Here is a 22,767-nt window from a genome sequence, read left to right on the forward strand (position 1 = left end):
AAATTCAGTTATGTTGTAATGTGATGCTTGAGTGATCTCGCATTGCATATTTAGCTTTGATTTGAACCATATGCAGTACGAACACAGAGAACATGTTTTCTTACAAGAAGAGTAACACTGCAATAAGCGTCCAAAAAAGCTCAGCGGTGACGTCAAATGGGACTATTTGAATATGAATATATATATATAGGTTGTATATATATATATATGGGTATACATATATATACATAGTCCAAGTAAAAGAACCCATGTAGAGCTATTGTAGGGTTTCACTCTTTGGGGATTGTCTGGCCTGGAGCCTGAAAATCCTGCTCTCTATCAAAATCCATATGATTCAGTGCTGCCAATGGAAACACACACATGCATAATCCCACACATACATGTGCTTGCACGGACACCTTCAGATTCTAACGTGTGCGCGCACTCAAGCATGCAAATTCATATGAGCACAGAAAAACACAAGGCAAGTCCTCACACACTTGCTCACAGAGGGAGTGAGGATATCTGTGGGCCCAGTCATGCTTCACCCATGCAGAGGTGTGTGTTAGCAGAGGGAGTTATCATTGGCCATGGAGGCTCATTCCTCTGTCAGGGGAGACCGTGCCAGGAAACAACTGATAACAGAGCACAGCAACGACTGGCTCGCACAGCAGCAGCACATGTAGAACCGGGCCGAGATGAAGGAATGATGGCAAATATGTGCACATGTATCATAAATTACAGCTCGGGCCGTCCCTCCTTTAGCCTTTACACTAATGACATTTGTTTATGTTCCATTAGCTCTGAAAGGGTAAACAGGATTGAGGAAGTAGCTCACTCTGAGGTAAAACCGCATTTTCTGATTTAATGTCTTAAATATTATTTGTTGTAATGTCAAGCTGCAAAATGAAAATGCCCAGATATAATTAGCATGGAGGGAAATTGATGATTTGTGTGATTGCCCGAGAGAGAATCATAACTTTGAGTCATATGCTGTGGTATTTATTTAATTGATTTAATGTTTTCACTGTAATGCCATACTGCCATAATCGCTTTCTGTGTGTGCAAGGGAAATGGGAAAGGTTTTAAAATCCTTCACACTTCTTGACAGCTGAAGGACCAAGAATTTTCGAAGGGTTGAGAGTTTTCTTTATTTAACGGAAATGCTCATGAGGTTGAAGGTATAATGTGTAACATTTTCACATTAAAATGGCTAAAAACAAACTATGTTGTGGCATCATATTCCCTTTGTACATGTGTCAACGTTGTCATGTCTATTTTCCTATCATCCTATATTCTTGATATAGGAAAAGAAAGATTGGGGCGCCTGGGTGGATCACCTGGTAGCGCCCACATTAAGAGGCCCTTTGCTGCATGTTATTCCCTCTCTCTTTTTCTTTTCATGTCTTCAGCTGTCCTGTATAAATAACTGCCCAAAAAATAATCTTTAAAAAAAGAAAGAAATATTGAAATTGCTATTTTTGCTGCTCAAATTGCACTTAAGGGAGATGGACTTTGCAAATGCAGTTTGAATGTTAAAAATGTGTTCAGCCACTGTAGAGATTGCAATGTTTAAGTTAAAAACAATGTCTTTCTACAAATTTAAGAGTGTAGCAAAATTAAGAGTCACCAGCTAGAAATGAGAACTTTATATTATCTAGCTCTGTCTGAAATGAAGAACCCCTAATTGAAAAAATATGAATGAATTCAAGTGGTACAATTGACAGCCGGTAGCAACAGTGACTACGTTTTTTGAAAACTACGTGAACTTCCACACGGCTCAATGAACAAAGCATTAACATAAACCCTGTGGGGAAACAATTACCTTGGATGAAGGTTCAAATACCTTTCAAACATGTAAATGAGATTGTGCTAGCCTGTCCTCCATTATTTTTTTATGTTGAAATGGTAATGAATGGACAACTGTTATTATTAGACACACCTTCAGTCAGTGTCCAAAGCCTTTAGATGTTCTCTGAAACATATCTCCAAATAAAGGCAAAAAGGACTAAATCTGCTCACAATCACATGTTATTCAAACAAGTCCAATTGACAGAAACCAGCACTTTGATTAATTGATTCTTTGATTCACTTTTTGTCTGGTTTCTGGGACCGGGAGGCATCAAAGCCAGGGCTGCAGATAACATGTACAGGTTTGTGAAAATCTTTTTAAACACCTGGTCTGCCCTGGTCTCAAGGTTGGCTGCTTCATAATGAAGCAGCGTTATCTCATCTTGGAATGAATGTTGATGCTCAATTAAAGCTTACTGCAAATTCAGTACAATGGTGATCTATTGTTTTCAAGGTTTTGCTTTTATAACAGTGGGTGATATCTGGAGTGGTATTCAGTGCACTGTGAGCAGTCAGACCATGCCAGACTTCACTGAAAACCTGTAAGGAAACTGAGGATTTTCGTTCATTCTTTTTCTTTCTTTTTTTAACTTAAAACGTGTATAAAATAAAAAAGGAAAGAAAATAATTTTACTCTTTTGTCGTAGAAAAAATGTATTAGTGTAAAGTCACTTAAATTACATAAACTGTAAAGATGAAAAGTTATTTTTCTGTATTGGTGTTTGACGCTAGTGTTGTTACTCTCAGTGTGTTCTGAATGACTGTGTGTGAGGATGAGGACTGTTCATAGTGTTTGGCTGCACTGAGCTTGTTTTGAGACATGTTAAGAGTTGTGTTGCTTGGAATGAGTTTCGCAGCGGATGGGAACTGTTTCAGGTGACTGTTGGTAGTGCAGATTGTTTAAGTTAGAGTTTTGCACATGTGGCTTCAGTTGTGACCAGTGTCATTTAGCAATTGAAAAAACTGTAAAAATTCTCAGCACATTTTTTGCAGACCTTGAGGACTTTGGAAACACCTTTAGAACAAGACTAACTCTGGGAGTTATACAGTATATCTTGAGGAAATTCAGAAACTTAGCTCTGTGAGTCAAATGCAAGGGCTGTGTGTGTGTGTGTGTGTGTGTGTGTGTGTGTGTGTGTGTGTGTGTGTGTGTGTGTGTGTGTGTGTGTGTGTGTGTGTGTGTGCAATCTCATTTCTGTGTTTGTATGCAAAAAAAGAGAGAGCGTGGGTGTATGTGTTATTTCTGCCGGGCTTCACACATTGAGTGGACAAACAATCTATTCCAATTAAAGCAAGCTGCCGCCCTGGTGACCGTAGACGGGTCTATGCTCCATCGGATCACGTCACCCTTTGAAAAACAACCAGATTGGCTGATTGGGCTTTGAAGGGAAACTTCGCCCTTAAAGAACAATGAGTGTGGACTGGCAGTAGGGAGAGAGGTGGGGGTGGCAGGCTGGCTCCGAGTTAGTCCAGAAAAGTTCCACAGCAAAAAGTGTGACAACTGAGGTGGAGGTAAGGAGGGAGGAAAGCAACCGGGAGGAGGGCAAGGCCATTAATCCTGTTGTAGCCCTGGTTTGCTACTCTTACTGCATGTGGGACAGGGAGGCCAATTAATTACGTGGCTTAGATTAATTAGATGATGTTTAGGGAAATCTGTGCCTATAAAACTTTAGAGGGCTGCACAGCTGACTAGACTAATGGGGCGTTCATAAACTCCTAATAGATGCTTCTCTGATGTGGAGTAGTGTGTAAGTAGAGCACAGAATCAGACAGAAAATTTGAGACGGAAACAGGGAGAGCGGAGAGAGGATGTGTCTGTGCTGGAAGTAATTTCAGCTGAAAGGTTTTGGAAAGCTTCATCTTCATCTTCATCTACCTGCACAAGCTTGAGCTAAAGTGTTATATTATAGAAGTATTTCTTCATCCCCCCACTTGTTCCTCAAGCTAAATAATCAATGTTTTTAAGTCGTGGTGACGAACCCACAGAGGATCACCACCCAACTTTTCAGATCCTCTTTTTAGCGTCTCTCAGCTTTCAACTTGTTTTGGTTTCATGGCATTTAAATCTTTCTTGCTTCACAAATGTAGTTGTTTATACTTGTTTAAAACAGCTGGTACTCACTACCAGCCGCAGCAGGCAGCTACGTTAAACAAAAAAGCCCCAAAAAACTGTGTTCAGGTCCTTTACTTACCGTACTTTCTTACTTCTACAACACAATTTGACCTTTTTGGGCCTGTAACAGCAAATGAAAGTGTTTCAGAAGCTTAAAGGAGTCTCTTTGGTGGAACTAAAAACTTACAGACATGGCAAGGGGTCTTTACTACACATTGATTTTTGCTAGTAATATAATATGGAAGCAGAACATAGAAACCAAAATTGTACTCAAGAAAATGTGCTTAGTTTCTTTCAAGCACTAGCTCTAAAGCTTCATATTATTTCCACGTATGTTGTTTTCCCCCTCTTGTTCTTAAATAAGTGGTTTTGCGGTCTGTGGTGTTCAGATGAAAAACAGGTTTATCTGGAAATTGCACAAGTCCTGGTTCGACCCTGAGAAACATGACAACAACACTGCCTGCTGTGTTCTTGATTTGAAGAAGACTGAAAGCAATAGTAAAAGCAGAACATGCCAGTTGTGTGCCATCGCTGCACATGCCAAATGATCCAAGCAGCTGTCTGATAATCTTACAGCAAAGATCAGCCTCCACACTCACTTTCTTTTTCCTCTCCTCCCTTGTTCCCTACGCCTGCGGCCAAACCTGTTCTGTTGATAGCCGTTGATAGACTGCTCAACACTATCACTATAAAAAAAAACATGTTAACTGCAGGCAGTTTAGGGAATAGTATTCCTGATCTCTGAGGGGGGAAAAGAAACAGAGGGATAGAAAGAAATATTGCTTTGGTCTTCATTTAAGGAGCAATGAGGTTAAGATCCTGTCTGCAGAGTCCCAGTAAGCCCTGAGTAAATCTAGGCCACATTCAAATATGAAACAGCTACTGTAGGTTTTTTGGAGCTTAATGTCTTTGAGACGGTGCTGCTGATGTTTTCAAAGTAGCAATAAGATTTGAGTAAATAATCCCTTGGCTCTCTAAAAAAACTAAGTAAGAAGATCTCCCCCTTGGGCATAAACAACTTCATCTTTTGATTTTTCATGGAGGGGATTGGGCTTGAATCTGAGTTTACCTACAGTCTCTGCCCACTCTCAATTCTCTTATACTAATTTATCATCCTAAAAGTTTCTCCTGCTACTGTGTAAAACAAACTGACAATTTAAGGCAACAGAACAACTATTTGTTACATAGAAACCACTGTATAACATTGTAGTCTACCAACTGACAGAAGTTGACCAAACAAGAACTCCAAGACAGTTGCATCATTGATGTATGTGCATCTCGCATACAGCACCAACTGTATGTTCAAATCAACCTGTCGATGAATGCACTCAGAAAACAGTGTGATCCAATAATCCACAGAGATAAGTACAGCCTAAACACAGACACCGGAGCGGACTTGAGTCATCCTCTTCGATTGTTAAGATCTGAAGACAAATTACAACAGCAGATAGATACATCATGAATGAATAAAAAATAGATAAACCAAAAAGGAAGAAAACAGCATCAGACATGCTAAAAATAAAATATATCTTTATTATGGTATTAATTCTTCCTGTTTTAGGGAAAAACTGTATTTACAGTACATTGGGATGATCAACAAATATATGATGTGCGAGAAAATTAACATACATAACTCTTACATGAAGAAACATTTGAGTAACGGCTCATGCCTGAAAGTGACAACATCATAGCAGCAGGTAAAGGTCCTTTAGAGCTTTAAATGCAATTAGACGTTAATAAAGCCATATTATATGAAGCGAAACATGAAGGTATGACAATATTGAACTGCCTGGTACTTATCTTTATGTAACACATGAACTGGCACAGCCTAACTATCATTATAAGTTTTTGATCAGTCGAGCTAAACAGTAGTGAGTGTTTCACACACTACAAAAAGACAGTAAAACGCATATGTTTGTCAATGAAAAGAAATAAGACATGCACTAAAAAAGCATGTCATGAACTTCAGTCTGCCCTGATATTGGGCTCGATCATACTCCTGTAAAAAATGTAGACTACTAGTACAAAAATAGATTTAGTTTAAATTTACATTAGCTTTGTCTCTTAATCTACAGTGTTAATGAGGAAAACAGATTATCCCCAAGCAACTCCACGCCAATCCACTGAGACTCAGACGTTCATTTCCAGTTGAATGGTCGGCCCACCAGCTCAAAGAACTTTTTGTTGGGTTCGTGAAAGAACTGGTAGAGTTTTTGCAGGATGGCAGGCGCCACATGAGGGTGAGCCCTGCCTTTTGAATCATGTAAACACCGTTCTCGCCCGTGGTCTCTTAAACAGTAGAACCCTTTAGTTTTATTAAAGTAAAAATTTGAAGCGTTTATCTGGGGTTCCAGCTTTAAGAATCGTTCCACCTTTTTCATCTCGAGGAAGGGGTCCCTGATCAACTCATCCCCGTCCACCATGTGAATGCTCTCCAGTGGGAAGTATTGCAGCCAGTTCTGCATGTGAACATAGTACAGGCTGCGATTGAGAGCCTTGTATCCCAGGTTGATCTCGCCGTCCTTCACCAGAACGGACTCGATGGGCTGGTAGCGCTTGTGCTTCTGGAGACGGTTGTAAAAGACCTGGGTGTAGTCCGACAGCACCCTCCCCGTGGGGTCTCTGAGGATGAGCAGCAGTTTGATGTCAGGGTTCATCTGATAAATGCGTTTGGGGACTTTGCTGGAGGTGAAGTAGGCCGGGGTCTTCTCAACCGTCAGCTGGTCGGGGAAGGCGTAGGGCATCTGACTGAGATACCAAGGCAAGCCCTTCTGAAAGTGACTCTCCCAGTCAAAGAAGTGCACCTCGTTCTGAGCCGCCGCCACTGCACTGTGCAGACTGAGCATCTCTATCAGAGCCCGCGTTCCACCCTTCCTCACGCCAATAATTATAATCTGAGGAAGCTGTTGGAGGGTCCCGTTTGGGTGGCTGGTGGTCTCGTCGTTGTCGGTGGGTGATGAAGTGGGAGGTGGCCCCTCGTGAGCCATGGGCCTGGAGGGGACAGGGGGAGACTGCATTGCAAAAAGCAGCAGCCCGAGGAGCACGGCTGCCATGAGGGAGGTCCTGACCCTGGAAGATTTCAGCCTGGCAAAAGCACCAAAACTGTATCCCACATTGAAAAAGCAGCTGCCTGAGCACAATGGTCCAGTTGAAAAGCAAAAATAACTCTCTCTTCTCTGCCAGGAGCAGTAACTGCAAGGGAAGAAAACAGCTGTTATTAGAAGATACCTGGCAAACATCTGGCAGAGAGACAAAAACACCTCTGGAAAATTCCTTTACACAATCCATCCCACATAGGTTATAAATATCATTATCACAGTTTTATGACTCAAAGGGAGCAACATTTGCATGATTTCATTCATGACTATTGAGGTGATTAAACTTTAAACTCCACCCGGTAAAATATATAAGGCAACAAACCATAAATAATCAACGTTTTAAAAAGCAAAAACATGTATCAGTCCGGTTGGCTATTAGTGTTTACTTTATGTCTATAAAACAACCATGTTTCAGTATCTTCATCAGTATCATTATTCAGCTAATACAATATATTAAAAGCACCATGGCATAAAAACAGATTACCTTGAAAAACTGTATTTTGCATTAAAACAATGTAGCCTAGAAAAACTAAGTTGATCTGGTATACATCTCTATAACTACTGCTTTATAATCCATAAAGATTGTTCCTAAAATGATGCAATAGGCTATTGTTAATATTTAATGAATAATAAGGAAATGTTAAACACTGAATTCGAGCTCGGAGATCCGTAGCTACAGGCTACAGATAAGCAGGTGTATAGTAGGCTAAATATTGCTTATGTAAAAGCTGGATGACAGCTAAAACAGACATAAACTAGAAATTGTGAGTGCGCACGGTTTCTGTTTCTAATCCAGCCTTGCCTGTGGTATCTCTAATGTGACATTAGTTTGTCTACTTTGCTACCTCGCTCTGGACAAAGAAATCCGTGAAGTGCAGCCGATCTCTTACCTTTCTAACTATACTCCTCGACTCGACGAAGATTTCATGTCGTGCAGCGTTGAACTCTCTGTTCACAGCACCAGTACTTCCGAATCTGCGGGTTTATGTTCCGGCTCTGCACAGTTTGCGTGGTCTCCTCCGAGCGCACAACTTCACCGGAGCGCCTCCTCTGTGCTCTGCTCCCGAGCCAGACTGTCCTCCAGGTTAGTGTCAGCTGTTGAAGCCTACGCCTACAGTACGCCTGCAGGACCACTCCCCCCCCCCGTGACTCACGTTGTTGTAGCGTTTTGGTATTTGACGGAGATAACGATGCTGGCATGAGTGATGTGTGGAGAGGAAGTGAAGCAGGTGATCCAGGTGTGACACTTCATGGACTGACGTGTACTACCACACGACTACATTTGGCCAAAGACACAACTGATCTAAAGTGGAGAGTAGAACAATATTGTGTTGTGATAATGTGTTATAAAGCAAAGAAATTGCTGTAATATTGCAGGAACTTTTGCTGCAATAGCTCGGAATAAAGATATTTCACCAAGAAGCCCAAAATATTTAAATCAAGCCGTGTGACTTGCTCTTTACAAAATACGGTAGCCCACAGTGAGGCTGCGGATTTGGATTGAAAAAGGCTTTTCAGTGAAAACCTCCAGGAGTCTTCCCTTCAGTCTTTGCTTTCAGTGGAAATCAATGAAAGACACAGTCCATGTTATTCATCCCTGGCATTCTTTCCCTTCTTTTGTCCACAATGCAAGGGCATCTGTGTGTTGCACGATCTCACCACCTGTTGAGCTGCATTTTTTACATTTATTGTAATTTAAGATGATCAAATCCTTTCAGCAATTGTCCAGCAACAGCAGGTCTCATATTTCGCTCCAATCCAAACTACAGATCTTCTGATTGAATTCAAAAGCACTGTAGTGCTTTGCAATTTCCTCTGAGTCACAGTATAGACAGCGTGAGAAAGTTGGAATGACTTCACAGCGTCGATGAGTAAGTCACGCATCGCTAATGTTGAAAAAAACTTTCAAATACAAGTTTGTTTCACATGGCGGTGAGCTGCTTGCTTAAGATGCCCAATGTATGTTAATTTTCATGACGTGACAAAGTCAATACTATTTAATTTTTTGTAAGCTCTAATTGCGTTTAGAGTAAAGTATCAACATGTTTCCCATGCTGATAATAAGCCTAAAGCATGGAAGGCTTAAGGGCCATGCAATTGAATATTGATGCATCAGATTTTACCAATGTTTGCAAAAAAAGAAATCTGCTGTGTAGGTCATTTAAATGAAGGCCATTACACACATTAAAGCAATGCTCTATGTGTACAAGCAGTAAAAGGTCAACCCTACTTCTTAAATACATTCCTTCCTGAAAAGAGAACGCAAACACATGTGCTTTATTTATTCAGTGCCCAAAGTATAAATGCTGATACGACCAAGACTTTCCCCGCACATTGATTTTAGATGCAGTTTAGTAATCCTCACATTCTGCCCTCGTGAAAAATATGAATTCAGCAGAGTCGTGGAGATGGCTCCTACAATATAACCCCGCTTTGAGGATCATCGGAAGCGTCCGAACACATTAACATGACAATAGTACATATTCACAGACCATAAATACCCTCAGCGCCACCTCAGCGACTTCCCTCAACCTAAGCTCTATTTCATCTAGGATGAAATAACAACAATTACTCCTCTGTGCCTTAATAGGTGTCACATATGTACTTCATATTTCAGCTTTAAAGTGCAAAAATGCCCTTGTTATTAACGCTTTAATGACGCTACCGACAAATCAAGTGTTTCACCCAAACAAGTCACTTTCACTTCAGATGTAAGTCAGACCAATCTCAGAGGTTTGCTACATGGTCAGCATGCTGGAAAACATTTTCTTTTTCAACTGTGTACTGCATTAAAAACTGTTTTTTATCTGGCAGGCTCAACAGATTCCAAATGAGTATGCAGACTGTTATGGGTAAATAAATGATATGCCTGCTGTTTGTGTGTGTGTGTGTCATGGCTCTGATACCAATCTGTCTTGTGAAATTACTGTAAAACCTGAAAATCTGTTTTACCTACTCACACATTTAGATAGTTAAATGCCACTACTCATTCGATCCGCAGCGGATACTTTAAACATGTGCATACTCTGTTACGATATGAACAGAAGGTACAAAAACGCAACGGCTCACCAAAAATAAAAGGATTTATTTAAATAGGGAAAAGGGAAGTGGGGAGGCCAACGCCAGAGACAGGGACGCAGGTGACAGGAAGCTGGGGAAGTCTCGGAGAGTAAGGATACTCTGGAAAGCGCGGGAGAGCCGGGAGCGTGGGACAAGACACGGGAGCTGGGAGCAGAGACAGGTGGAAGCAGAATACCGTAGGAGGAGGACCGAGAGGAGAAGCCAGCTGACGGAGACAGAAACAGGAGTGGAGATGATAACTGCGGGGGGTGAACACAAAAAGGAGGTAAGTAACATGAACCACAGAGATCCAATATGCTCAAGGTCTACTAGGCTTGTAGCGAGTTTCACCAGTGTGACTGGAGCAACGATCAAGTGAAAGGCTGAAGAGCCGGGGTTGATATACTGATATATTGTTGATGATTGGAGATGGAGGTCAGGTGTGAGTGGCGGGAGCAGCTGATTGTGGATGAGACTCAGGTGTGCGTGGTCAGCTGGCTTCAGCAGGAGGGAGAGTGAGGAAAAAAGAAAACAGCAGGGACAAACAGGGCAGGCTGACATAAAACTCAGGTAAAAAAAAAATAGTAAAGAAAACAAATACTCACTGCAGGGGCGCTGGCAGTAATAGTATTCTGGGCGGCCCAGTACTAAAGCGAGTGGGACGTTTTCAAAAACACGCAAAAAGACAAACTAAAAAAAATGTTCCCTTCCAACACATACTGCATTACAACGGCAATAGCAGTACTGTCTACAACATGCTTAACCAACAAAGCTCAGTCTAAAAGGTTTGCACACAACAATATAGACAAAACCTGTTGATTTGAACTATTCAGGCTAAATTATATTTGCACCGGCAGAACCAGCAAAATTAGCTCTGCTCAGCGAGGTTATAAAATTAACCACTTTTTTGCAAAAATTTGCAACTAAACATGAACCAAGAGAGCATTTACATTCTGCACAACATAGAAAGGCCTAGAGCAGACAGAAATCACACATGGAACACATTCTTGTGAATTCCTAACATCATTCTTGCTTCAGGACTATGGTCAGATCATGAGCACTAAATGTGCTACCAGCAGTAAAAGAAAATGAAAGAATGAAAACTTCCAGCCAAGCAGTTTGAATTATGAAAGATATAATGAAAAGTGCCCAGCAAGGCATCACATCTTAGACAGTGACAGGATCAAAGAAAACTGAAAACTAAGTCACTCACAGGTAAGTTATCTTCTTATTTAATGTAACGCCTTTCAGCTAGAAGCCATCATCAGTGCTCATCATTTCTTACTAAATAGGAAGGTTACTAGATGACTTAAATAATAACGCAAGAAGCATGAAGTCCGTGTTACTTAATGTTACCTCTGTGAGGGCCTCCTTTGTCGCTGATGGGCTGTCAGCTCTGCTGGGGAAATGTCTGCACATGCTGCAGGAACGCTCGTCCTTATTTACACTATTCCATCGAAGAAAACTGTCCATACCACTTTAAAGAGAAGCCATTGTTGCCGCGGTAACTTTTAACAGTACATCCATGGTACATTGTGTAAAAAAACAGCTAGCTAACATTAGCTGCTCAACGCAGCTCGGAGAGTCTACCTTTTGTTACCATGGCAACCACCTCCGTTCCGAACAGTTTCGTTTTATTTAGAAGAGAAGACACATTGGCTAAACACACAAATAGTTCTGTTACTATTTCTTTTTTACATACATTTCAATATGTTTCATAACAAAAGGGTCAAACTTGGCTGGACAGGCTAGCTAGTGAGTAAAGGGGTGGGCCAGTGTCGCCCCAGCCCATCACTGACTCACGGCCAGCCGGAGGGCAAACATAACCTACTGATGTTTATAACTACCGCTCTCTAATTAAAACAGAACTGTAGTCAAATTAAGGCTAAATGTATTGCTGTCCAACACAGATCATACACAGAGGACTTTGCACATCAAATATTCCTATTTAGGAAAGTATCACTGATTATCTTTTTCATGGACACCATAGAGCTTTGACAATCCTGCAGGCTCTGTGTAACATGAGGCTGCATTATATTATTGTTTTCCATCTACTTTCTCATTACTAGTTTTCATACAATGCCTGTGTAGACCCTCCGGCTAGAAATGGTAATGTTGTTTGGCTTTCATCCTCCAAATTAACTTTATTGAATCAGGAAAATGCTCTTTTATTTATTATTTATTAATGAAATGAAAATGTATTCAAAACATCATGGTTCTTTGTCATTCTAAACACCTGAGAAGGAACAACGGGTATTTTGCCATTCAATGGCTATTATTTTCTATCGCCTATTTCCAAAGTTCAATTATAAGCACTGTGAATTACCACACACCCACCCGTGTCACACTGCAGGTCATCGAGCTCGGTCGAATAGCTTCAGCTTTTTCATCAAACACTGTATGTTGTTCAAGTGGGTTCATTGTATGAATCATTACTGTCGTTATTTATGGTGGCAATACAAGATGGTGACAAAATGACAAAGAATTATAACACAAAATGACGATGACATGTTGCCTGTTGTCAGTGTCACAGCCATTAAAACTGAGAAAGCTACATATAGAAAAACAAAACATCTATAAATTGAATTCATCGCTTTGTTGTGTACTGATTCTCAAATAGATTTATTTTCAATTGTGACAGAAACATGGTTAAACATGGAGTATTTTCCTTTGTTTTTGAGTAAAAATTGGCAGGTCAGCTTTTACTCTAGAACAAGTGTTGGTTGGGAGAAGTTGAAGGGAATAAGAATTACAGCAGGATAAACACTAAACGTAATAAATTATTATGGTGTATGAAATAGTATCTGAACTGACAAAAGCAACAAAGCAACAAAAAAAAGTAAGAACAATAACTTGAGTTCTCAGAGTCTGTGTGACCTTAATGACATCATTACTCATTATGCATCAGTCATTTATGCATCGGAATGCGGAAAAAAACCCAGATTTGTAAGATAAAGCGGGAAGAGGAAGGAAGGGGAAAGAGATTTAGACTCGATCATCATGCCTGGGCTTGTACAATGACGTTAACTGCTAGGAAAGCAATTGTGGTGCTACATGAGAAAGGGAGTGTTTCCTAATAACTCATCTGGGCTTCCATATGGACACATGCAGGCAACTGATCAACATAAATACTATCCAATAAACTCATAAACTTTATAACTTTTCTCAGAATTATGACAACAAGTTATCATTTAACTCCAGGCCCAGTTTCATGATACTTGTTCCAATTATACAAGGATTCCAGTCAAACGAATCTTAAAAAGCAGGTACACCGCTCCTTTTTGCCGCAGATTTGGTTAATTCTGTATGATTGGAGAGCATTTGACTAGAAAAGAGTACATTTGTAACAAAAGTCTTGCTGTGATAGTTTTCATTAAATAGACATTTTTAATCTTTTTTTTCCATTGCTCTACTGTCTGAGGGATGGGGTCTTATCCAGGCAACTGTGATCATCTTCTTCGATATTAGGAGTAGAATCTCCAATAAACATATTGTATTCTTTTCTGTGACACCGTCAGGTGTAATACCCAGTATAAAATAATGCGGTTCCAACAGTAAGCATATTCCTATTATTTGTTTAATCATCTCTAGTTCTTTGCCGGTACTTGTTGACAAGCATTTTGAATCAACATAATGATAGCTTTTTCCATTCACTCCAGCCGTCCCTGCACTTTGTTTTGAAATGAATTAGAGGACAGCATAAAAGCTTTCGTGGAAAGATCTTTGAGTGTCTTTGCTCAGGTTTACTTTATTTATTAAATAACAAAGAGGCTGCATTGTTATTTAATCTCCTCAGGCAAGTCAAACAGATAGAACATGGAATAAGTTGAAACAAATAAGCCTCCTTGTTTATTGACATTGACGCACAAAGGCAGAGAGGAAGCGGTTGTTCTGTAACAGTAAACATTATGTGGAGTGCTAAAGATGCTGCATTTTCCACAGGTTTACAGTTCTGCAGAACGACCAGGGATTACTATTTATAACCCATAGCGAAGGCTAAGAGTAGGAGGAATCTCTCTCTATCGGTAATTACTGCAGAATTTGGCGTCTCTGCCAGGTGCAGATCCTTGGAAATGGCCTTCATTACGGGGAAGCTCGTAGACTGTGGCTAAGGAGTGAGGAAAATGACAATGTGGGATTAACCCTGCTTCCAACTCTCTGTACTCCTCTTCCTCCAAGCCCTCCCTCCACAGCAACCGCCAGCCAACCTCTTCTCGCCCCATCCCTCGTTTCTCAAAGAGCCCCTTCTCTCAGACAATAAGAAGGCTAGCTGAAGAGGGTTTTGATCATCCTGTGATGCGGAGCTGTGTGACAGGTCTCAGACACAGATATTTAGTTTCACACTCAAAGAACCCCAAATCAGGAGATTAGTGGAAATACTTCTGACACAGCTGCAGCTGAAATATTTTACTACACTGCAACAAGCCGTTACCCTTACAATATCTACACCTCAAAAAGGGAGCTGGATGCTTGGATGTTTTGTATGTGAATGTGAATGGTGCTTGTGTGTGTGTGTGTGTGTGTGTCTTTTAAAAAATGTTTTTCATCTTCTCTCATTTCTTGCCGGTACTTATGCTTCCTCTCTCTTCTCAAAGTCAGTCCAAGGTTTCCAATGAGGTCTGAATCCGCCAGCCTTTTCTATTTAAAAGTAAGTTTTCAAGCGAATGAAAAGAAGGATTAGCAGCTTGGAAAAATGTTTTTAAAAATCCACGTGAGTAAACTCTCCCCAATCCCACAAAAGGAAATTCAAATAGTAGGTCTTGCATTGGGGCATTTGTTAATACTGGAAGCAGTGAAAGCATTTTCTATTTCATACCCAGCTCTGTTTATTGGTGATGTTATGTGTTCATTAAAATAAAAATCTTTGAACTGTTTGAAACTGATATCATAATTAATGGTCACAAAACAGCGGCTTCACAAAAAATATGTTGTTTATTTTAGCAAGACAATACAGAGAAATATTGGTAATGTTTAAACATCTATAACTGAAACTGACAACGACTTAGGTGTTTAAGTTTATAAATACCTGAAAACATGAGCTCAGCTGGACCTAGAGCGGAGGTTGAACTCTAAAGTCAGATGTTCAGGTGGCTGCAGAGGCAGTTCTACATTGAACTACACCCAGGGCAAGACCCCCTTCGAGCCAATTCCCCACTCGGTGAAATGATAGATAACACAGTAGAAAACCGCTTTGAGGATTTTTTTGTGGAGGAAGTGATCGTGCTGTCCCCCATGTGTCATGAAAACATGCTGCCCCAGGCGGCTGCCCGCTTGGTCCGAGCCAAAAAACGCTACTGGGTGGTTGTAAACCCCATCTGTGTGGAAAAAAAGGGGGATGACATCAACAACACAATATGATTATTATTATGAAATGCTTTTTATTTCTCTCACAAAAGGCTGGGCACAGAGGCACCACAACACAGTTTGTTACTGGCACCATGGCAAACCTACATTTATTTTATTTACAGTGTTTGAGTAATTTAATATGAAGATGAAGCCTGTGTGTTTAATAATAGTGTAAAGGTAACATCTTCTGTTCAGTGCTGGTCATACAAATACTAGTCTCACATTTCCACATCTCCCATAGAGAGCAGAAGGGGAGGGGCATGCCGGATGCTGGATGTCAGCCTTTATCCCAGCAATGAACATCTATTGAGCCAGACATGGGCAAATAGACTGGGCAGGCTGCAGGAAGTTGAACCCAATGCCAATGTACCCAGTTCCAGTCTTTTCAAATTAGCATTTTAAATTGGCTATGATATTTTTACAATGTGGTATTGCTCACTTTAACTTTATATTTTTACTTACTGTTGTACAAACTGTTTACCACTCTGTGTGTATAGGCCTAAATGCTTGTCCATACATACATTCACTAAGTAACTTAACATTCAGTTTATTCATTTCACAATTATTGTACACCTGTCTAAGACACATTTATATTAGATACAATTATATTATTTTATTTTATTTATGACAAACGTTAACTCTGTAATTTAAAGTGCATTTCATGTCTTAGATTTTCTTACATTTACTTAACTGGCGTGCTTTTATTTTTATATGGAGCGAGCATGGTTGAGACTAAGATTTAAGATTTACGACCGACTTGTCTGTAATTGTTGTAAAGTTGTGCGTGTGCAACGTGAAACATACTACTTTCACATTTTTTGAGTACTACTTCCACCTCTGTACAGCGACTGTCCGGTCCAATCTCCCCCGGACAACAGAGAGGAGTAGCTGGGATATCAACGAGACACCGGCCTATCAGGAGCACCCCACCCAGGCAGGCCGGATATGTGAACATGGCGGTGTATTTACATCGACGGCGCCTCCCACCGCTTTCATTTAGTACAACTAAATAAACTCACCTGTCAAAAGTCGCTTCCCTTCATGTTGCTTCTGGTTTTGGATGACTTTATGGAGGAAATAAGTAGGTCGGCCTTTGTGTGACACTTAACGTCAACGGTCGGCGGTTAGCCATCAAACTACGCACTTCTACCGGACTGGTTTCCTGTCCTACTGTGGGAGCTTTCATTGGCCGCGGGAACTAGGTTTGCGGAGGGTGCTGCAGCACCCCCTAGCAAAAGGACAAACAACTACAACCATAATTTAAAAAAACAAAACAAAAGCATTTATTGTTAATAAATTGATTATTGTCATAAACCTAATCTCTTTCATTAGTAATTAAATGTAATACACTTTACAATTTGGTAAGTAAGAGATAAAGACAAAATTTGATTGGAATGAATCTGCCTATATTGCCAAGAGCTAGGCGCGCTGCGTGCCTCTGACGCTGAAGAGTGAAGAAAGTTGTGGGAACTTTCCCGGCGTGGGTCAACAGCACAGACGTTCGCTAGCCATGTCACAAAAGCGCATGTTGGATTTCTTTATAAATCAACCACAGGCTAACGAGCCTAAAAGATCGAAGGAAGAAAACTCAGCAACTGGATCTGAAAGAATTAGCAGCTGCACCTCCCCTCCACACTCCCAGAGCGACCTGTTAGCAACAGACGACCAGGTAGCTAATGTAGTTAGCCAAGCTAGCAGCAGCAGATAGAGAACTCAGTGCTGAAGCCTCGGGGTCACACTTTTCCGGGTAGACGGTTGGAGCTGAGGATTTTTTTTGTGTTTTTTGTGTTATGACTGCAGCACAAGGTAAGAATGCTGGTTTATTATTATGCTGCCGCCGTGCAGTAAATTGGCATCATGTGTCAGTAACAGTTCAACTGAAAGTTTATTGCCTATATCCTGCGTTACACGTGCTTAGTTGGTTAATTTTTTGATAAAATAAACCATTATGGCACTTTCTTGAGAGTTTTGTGCAAAGAAATGGATAAAAGTCAAGTCGTATCTTAGCCTACATGATATGTGCAAAACTGTAGGGTTTAGAGCCTTTGCATTGTAGCATCAACAGGTATTAGGGCATTAAGCATTTACATTAATGTTAATCAGTCATCACTTGATTACACATTTCATTACTTTCTTATATATAAGAAGTGACCCAGACGATGTGCCAAACATGATGTGCCACATGAAGAGACAGTAGCAGCTGAAAAGATTTGAGTCTGTGGTGAACAGATCCACGTCACACAAATTTCCTTCTTCTGCCATTCTCTCTCTTGACAACCCCCCCCCCCCCCCCCCCCCCCCCCCCCCCCCCCCCCCCCCCCCCCCCCCCCCCCCCCCGCCGACACACACACACACACACACACACACACGCACAGGCACACGCGCATGCACGCACGCACGCAAACGGTTCTCAGTGTATGGACCAGGGACCCAAAGTTAAATTAATGTTGGTATACCAAAGTGATAGACCACTGACATTCTAAAGAATGAGAATCACTGTTTTACAAAAATTCTAATCCTTTAAAAGTAAATAAATAGAAATGACCGTTTCTGGGCACCAGGGGGACTTGTGGCCAAACCTCTTTAGATTAGGCAGTGAGGGAAATGAAGTCTTCAATCAAGGCCTTTCCCCACTACAAGGTCCAGGAGAAAATAGACTGAAAAATAAGACAGAAGACACAGTATGGCTCATGTTGTGCATGTGTTATATTACAGCCTTTCTCAAGTTTTGTGCCAAGGCTCAGTAATGTTTGGCCCTAATCCTCTGTGCCACACTTACTGTATTTACATTTTTGGGAAAGTAAAGACTTTGTTAATTTTATGAAACATTGAATTAATTATTTACGCAAGTATGTGTGTGAGCATGTGAAACCAGTCAAATGCGCGTGTCTCGCTGCCAATGCGTGAGAGTTGGCAGCACTGCAATATGGCTGCGATGCTAACTGCTGTTGGCTTGTTTTGGCGCAAATCTGCTCATGGTTGTTGGTTGTTAGCTGATATTTTTCTCTGCTTGATATCAATCTGTGTTTGCTTTTGTTTTGATTGTGTTTTAATTTCTTGTTGTGCTTCATGTCCCGCTGTGGTTGTTGTCTGGCAAGTGCGTCATCATGATGGTTTGGATTTATAAGGTGGTGAAATATACACATGTTTGAATAGGCTTCGTGTGTGTAATAATGACCTGAGAAAACTAAGACATTGTGTGCTATTTAGTTGCAAACTTGACTGTTGTCTTGGTCATTCACTTAAAGCCCTCTAATATTGCCTTTATGGTAGGGTCAGGCAATATAACAGTACATTCTATATAAATACAGCACATTTACATTTACATTTACATTCCAAAAAACAATAAAACTTTTTTCTAGACAGTTTCAAAATAGATTTTTCCAGAAAATCACAACATGAATTTACATATAATTGATATTTTATAATTATCCTATGTTGACTTTTAGTGGATTAATATGATCATTAAATTATGTCATGTTCCAAGCAACAAGTTTTAATAAAAAATAGTTTCATGTTTTGTAGTTCTTGTTTTGAGTTGTTGTTTTGATCATCAGTGTGATTATTTAAAAGAGTTTCTGCAAATTTGCCATTGCAAATATCAATTTTAAATAGTCATGTTAATATTGGTATTGATTTTGGCCATATCGCCCAACCCTATTCATGGGAAACTTGGCATGACTTTTTGCTCATATTCATTTTACAGCTTAGCATTGTAGAAATATTTTACACAAGGTAACATTTATGGGACAGCTTGCTTTTTACTATTCTTCATATCATGATCACAACTAAACTACTGAGGTTCTGCTGCACACTTCATACTGCTGAACCACCTTGTATGTATTTACTGATGGCCATCTGATGTTTATTGAGGCCACATAGCATTTCACAGAAAAAGATTGTCTGCCTAAGTTCTTGTGAAGTAAAAAAGAATTATGTGTAAGGTAATAATCATCTGCTGCATAGCTGACATGACTTTGCTTGCTGCTGCATATCAGGTGGATTTACTGCTTTCTGTTTCTTTTCAAAATTGAATTTCTGTTATTACACATGTGCATTTATTGTTTTATCAGACCTTGCACCCATCTATTTTGAAAATCATTTCTGCTAGTTAACTCATTGTTTGTGTCATTCTGTAGCTGCCGCAGTTATGTGTTGACAATTTGCGTACAAAGAACACAGTGCCGCCGACCTGTGTTGCTCACGAGGACTTCAAACATTCATAAAATGAAGAAAGCTGTATTTCTGGCTTACTTGCTTTATGAAACGCCTCCACTTTACAGGAAATGGTATCAAGCTGTTTCACACTGCTTTGTGCTAATGGCTTGAGTCACAGTCTGTTAATTGCATTGCATTTTCTTGCTGTTTGTTCTTGCTGAGTAAATCACTTGGTAGGAGTGGAAAGTTCAGTTCAGTGTTGTGCAGTTTGTGCTAAATTGCATCAATATGCAGTGATATAGGGGAAAGTGTTTGCTGCATGTCCTCCCCAATCTCTTTCCCACCTTTGTCCATCTACCGTCAGTATGTAATAAAGGGAAGAATGCCCCAAAAATAATCTTTAAAAAAAAGTTAGAAAAGGATGTCCAGTTACTGTTTGCATAACATGAGTGTTAAAGTGTGTGGCTTCAGCTTCAACACAAACTATGTTTATATGATACGTTTTAACTTAGACTCCAAATCCCTGGGAGCTCACCGTCAGATTTAAAAGAAAATGCCTGAATGAAACAAAAAGCTATTTCTGCGCATGAAAGATGAATTGGCTTGTCAAACATATCAATCAGGGTGGCATTTTGATTGAAAACTGAAAGGATCCTGCAAACAGCTGAAGGCAGAGCTACTCTGAATCAGTTATGTTTTGACGTATTGTCATATGATGTGATAGGATGTAGATGGGTTAATATTTTGGGGAAGTGAAAGTTTCAGCAATGATCATATAATAAAAAACAAAACGAAATTCTGTTGCAAAGAAGCAAAAAGTATGTACACCGAATGAGAAGTTGTGCTCGTTTCAAAGAGCTTTACTGTACAGATTGAGTCGACAGGGCAGGATTAGCGCGTTAAATTGGTAAAATATTTGTGCAAATAGCGTAGCCACAGGGCAGCAGTCAAGAGTCCAGTGAGGCCACTTACAAAGGCCAGCTGTCATACAGGGGTGTGCTGAGCAGAGAGAAAATCAATGTCCATAATTGTTCAATAACCGTACGACGATGGATGTGTGGGGAGAGTGGTCACGGGTCCCAAGCAGCAGACAAGGGGACAGAGAGAAGAGTGTATCAGTGCAGTTGGCGAGTACAACACAACCACCGCCTCAATAAAAGATGATTTCACAGTTTTACTTGCTGTAGTCACTCCTCATTTTCCAGTGGTGGAATGTAACTAAGGTTTATTAAATTATAATGTTTAAATTTTTTAGACTACGTTATACTTCCATTTCATTACATTTCAGAGAGTTATTATACTTTTCACTTTACTACATTTTATGAAGGAGCTATAGTTAGTAACTTGTTAATTTACAAATTATTTTATATACATACAATGGATATAAAAAGGCTACACACCCCTGTTAAAATGGCAGGTTTTTGTGATGTATAAAAATGAGACAAAATCATGTCAGAACTTTTTTCACCTCTTAATGTAAACAATTCAATTGAAAAACAAACTGAAATCTTTGAGGGGGGGGGGAAATAAAACGTACAATAACCTGGTTGCACAAGTTTGCACACCCTTAAATACTTTGTTGAAGCACTTTTTTGATTTTTATTACAGCACTTAGTCTTTTTTGGGTAGGAGTCTATTAGCATGGCACATCTTGACATGGCAATATTTGCCCACTCTTCTTTGCAAAAGTGCTCCAAAGCTGTCATATTGCGAGGACATCTCCAGTGCACAGCTCTCTTAAGATCACCCCACAGATGTTCGATTGGATTCAGGTCTGGGCTCTGGCTGGGCCATTCCAAAACTTTAATCTTCTTTTGGTGAAGCCATGCTTTTGTGGATTTGGATGTGTGCTTTGGGTCGTTGTCATGCTGAAAGGTGAACTTCCTCTTCATCTTCAGCTTTCTAACAGAAGCCAGAAGGTTTTGTGCCAACATTGCCTGGTATTTGAAACTGTTCATAATTCCCTCCACCCTGACTAAGACCCAGATTCCAGCTGAAGAAAAAGAGCCCCAAAGCATGATGCTGCCACCACCGTGCTTTACTGTGGGTATGGTGTTCTTTGGGTGATGTTCAGTGTTGTTTTTGCGCCAAACATATCTTTGTAATTATGGCCAAAAAGTTCAACCTTGGTTTCATCAGATCATAACACATTTTCCCACATGCTGTTGGGAGACTTGATGTTTGTTTTTGCAAACTTCAGTTGGGCTTGAATCTTTTTCTTTGTAAGAAAAGGCTTCCGTCTTGCCACCCTACTCTACAGCCCATTTGTAAATGTACTGTATTTATATAGTGCTTTTCTATTCTTAACAACTACTCAAAGCGCTTTTACGTCATACAGGAACCATTCACCATTCCAAGGTGCCACCTGCTAATTAGATAAACACTCAAATACATTAACACTCCGGTGCGCAGCATGTAGGCCTCTTGAAAGTGTCCCTGAGCAGTTTTCTTCTCATCTTTTCATCAATTTTGGAGGGACGTCCAGTTCTTGGTTATGTCTCTGTTGTGCCGTATGTGCCGGTTCATTTACATTTTTTAGCATACTTATATTTAAACAGTTGCACATTTTGTTTTTCCGATCTTGTATATACTTAAATATTTGTTCTCACATTCTTATATTTTATTATTATATTTTGCTATTATAATTATTATTATTTCATGTATATTGTATGTATGTATATTTTGTGTGCTGCTGTAACACTGTAATTTCCCATTTTTTTGGGATCAATAAATATCTATCTATATCTTTTTTCTCCACTTGATGACTGTCTTCACTGTGTTCCATGGTATATTTAATGCTTTGGAAATTCGTTTGTGCCTTTCTTCTAACTGATATCTTTCAACGGTGAGAGCCCTGTGATGGTTTGGAAGCTCTCTGTGGACCGTGGCTTGTGCTCTGAGATGCAACTAGTAAAATGTCAGGAAAATCCTACTGGAACAGCTGAACTTTATTTGTGATAAATCCCTCACTTTAGATGATGCCAGGTGTAGTGACTTCTATTTAACATGAGTTTGAATGTGATTGGTTAATTCTGAACACAGCCACATCCCCAGTTATAAGAGGGTGTGAACAATTATTCAACCAGGTTATTGTAAGTTTATTTTATTTTTTTAACCCCAAAGATTTCAGTTTCTTTTTTAATTGAATTGTTTACATTATAG

The 22,767-nt window shown here is 40.0% G+C and overlaps 1 protein-coding gene and 1 long non-coding RNA gene across 2 annotated transcripts; one reads left to right on the plus strand and one right to left on the minus strand.

Moving 5' to 3' along the window:
• On the plus strand, positions 1 to 22,713 carry LOC117952094. Its single transcript, XR_004658312.1, has 3 exons — positions 1 to 12; positions 10,537 to 10,543; positions 22,591 to 22,713. It is a non-coding gene; the product is annotated as an uncharacterized LOC117952094 (long non-coding RNA).
• hs3st1 (heparan sulfate (glucosamine) 3-O-sulfotransferase 1) lies at positions 5,828 to 8,204 on the minus strand. The gene is made up of 2 exons (XM_034884196.1): positions 7,932 to 8,204; positions 5,828 to 7,135 (listed from the first exon to the last, which is right to left on the minus strand). The coding sequence occupies exon 2, from the start codon at positions 6,994 to 6,996 to the stop codon at positions 6,082 to 6,084; it is 915 nt and encodes a 304-aa protein (XP_034740087.1). The 5' UTR covers positions 6,997 to 7,135; positions 7,932 to 8,204; the 3' UTR covers positions 5,828 to 6,081.
• Positions 22,714 to 22,767: the final 54 nt, after the last annotated feature.

The sequence above is a fragment of the Etheostoma cragini genome, chromosome 10, assembly GCF_013103735.1.
Source record: "Etheostoma cragini isolate CJK2018 chromosome 10, CSU_Ecrag_1.0, whole genome shotgun sequence".
In the NCBI taxonomy this organism is placed as follows: Eukaryota; Metazoa; Chordata; class Actinopteri; order Perciformes; family Percidae; genus Etheostoma; species Etheostoma cragini.